Source organism: Aphanomyces invadans (assembly GCF_000520115.1).
Source record: "Aphanomyces invadans strain NJM9701 unplaced genomic scaffold supercont1.36, whole genome shotgun sequence".
NCBI classification, from domain to species: domain Eukaryota; phylum Oomycota; class Saprolegniomycetes; order Saprolegniales; family Verrucalvaceae; genus Aphanomyces; species Aphanomyces invadans.
The window spans coordinates 145552-146270 of record NW_008580181.1 but is presented as its reverse complement, the minus strand read 5'-3'; the positions used below and the strand labels follow the sequence as shown (position 1 = coordinate 146270).

At 45.5% G+C, this 719-nt stretch overlaps 1 protein-coding gene across 1 annotated transcript; it reads right to left on the bottom strand.

The window, feature by feature from the left end:
• Nucleotides 1-585: 585 nt before the first annotated feature.
• On the bottom strand, nucleotides 586-711 carry H310_12101 (hypothetical protein; the record flags this gene model as incomplete). Its single annotated transcript, XM_008879050.1, has 1 exon — nucleotides 586-711. A coding segment is annotated over one exon (126 nt), but the record flags the coding sequence as incomplete, so codon positions are not given.
• Between the last annotated feature and the right edge of the window lie 8 nt (nucleotides 712-719).

Below are 719 nucleotides of genomic sequence, written 5' to 3'. Positions count from 1 at the left end.
CCTGATTCTTGTCGACGCGTGACATCTACGCGATTCGATTCGCTAATCGCTACATTCTCCCCTGGATGTCGCGCTGTCGCTGAGATTTTTGGCGGTGGAGATCTTGTAGGAGTTGCTTGAAGTGGATTACATGTTTGATGTTTTTGGCGAGTTCGGATGCTGCTTCGCTTTCCGGTAGTCCATGCCATTTGACTAAGAACTCGAATTGACAGTTGAGCGTTCTTTTCTTCAGGAGTTTCTCGACAATGTAAAGTTCGTCGTCGGTAGCGTCATCGAGGATGACGGGTGTTGCTTTGGGAATCGGTCGTGATGCATACTTGGGATCATTGTGCTTGTAATGCTTGAGTCGGTCTACGTTGAATACGTATGCAAACGCGACATGGACTTGGGAAGTTTGAGTCGCATTGCGTTATCTTTGATGACTTCAACAATTCGAAATAGGCCAATGAATCGTGGCACTAGTTTAGGTCGTTCGGCTTCGTTGAGTTGTTGAGCATGCTTGAGCGGTAAATTCCTAGTTGCAAGTAATACTTGGTCGTCCAACTTGAAAGATACACTTGATCGTTTGCGGTCATAATATTCATTTTATCTTGCTTGAGCCTTGAGTAAGATGTCTTGAGCCATCTTCAGGATTTCCTTACGTTTTTCCGAGAAGTTCTGAGCAAAGTCGTTTTTCGGCAAGATGCTGTCTGTGACAGGATTTCGAAGAGTTCTGCCGG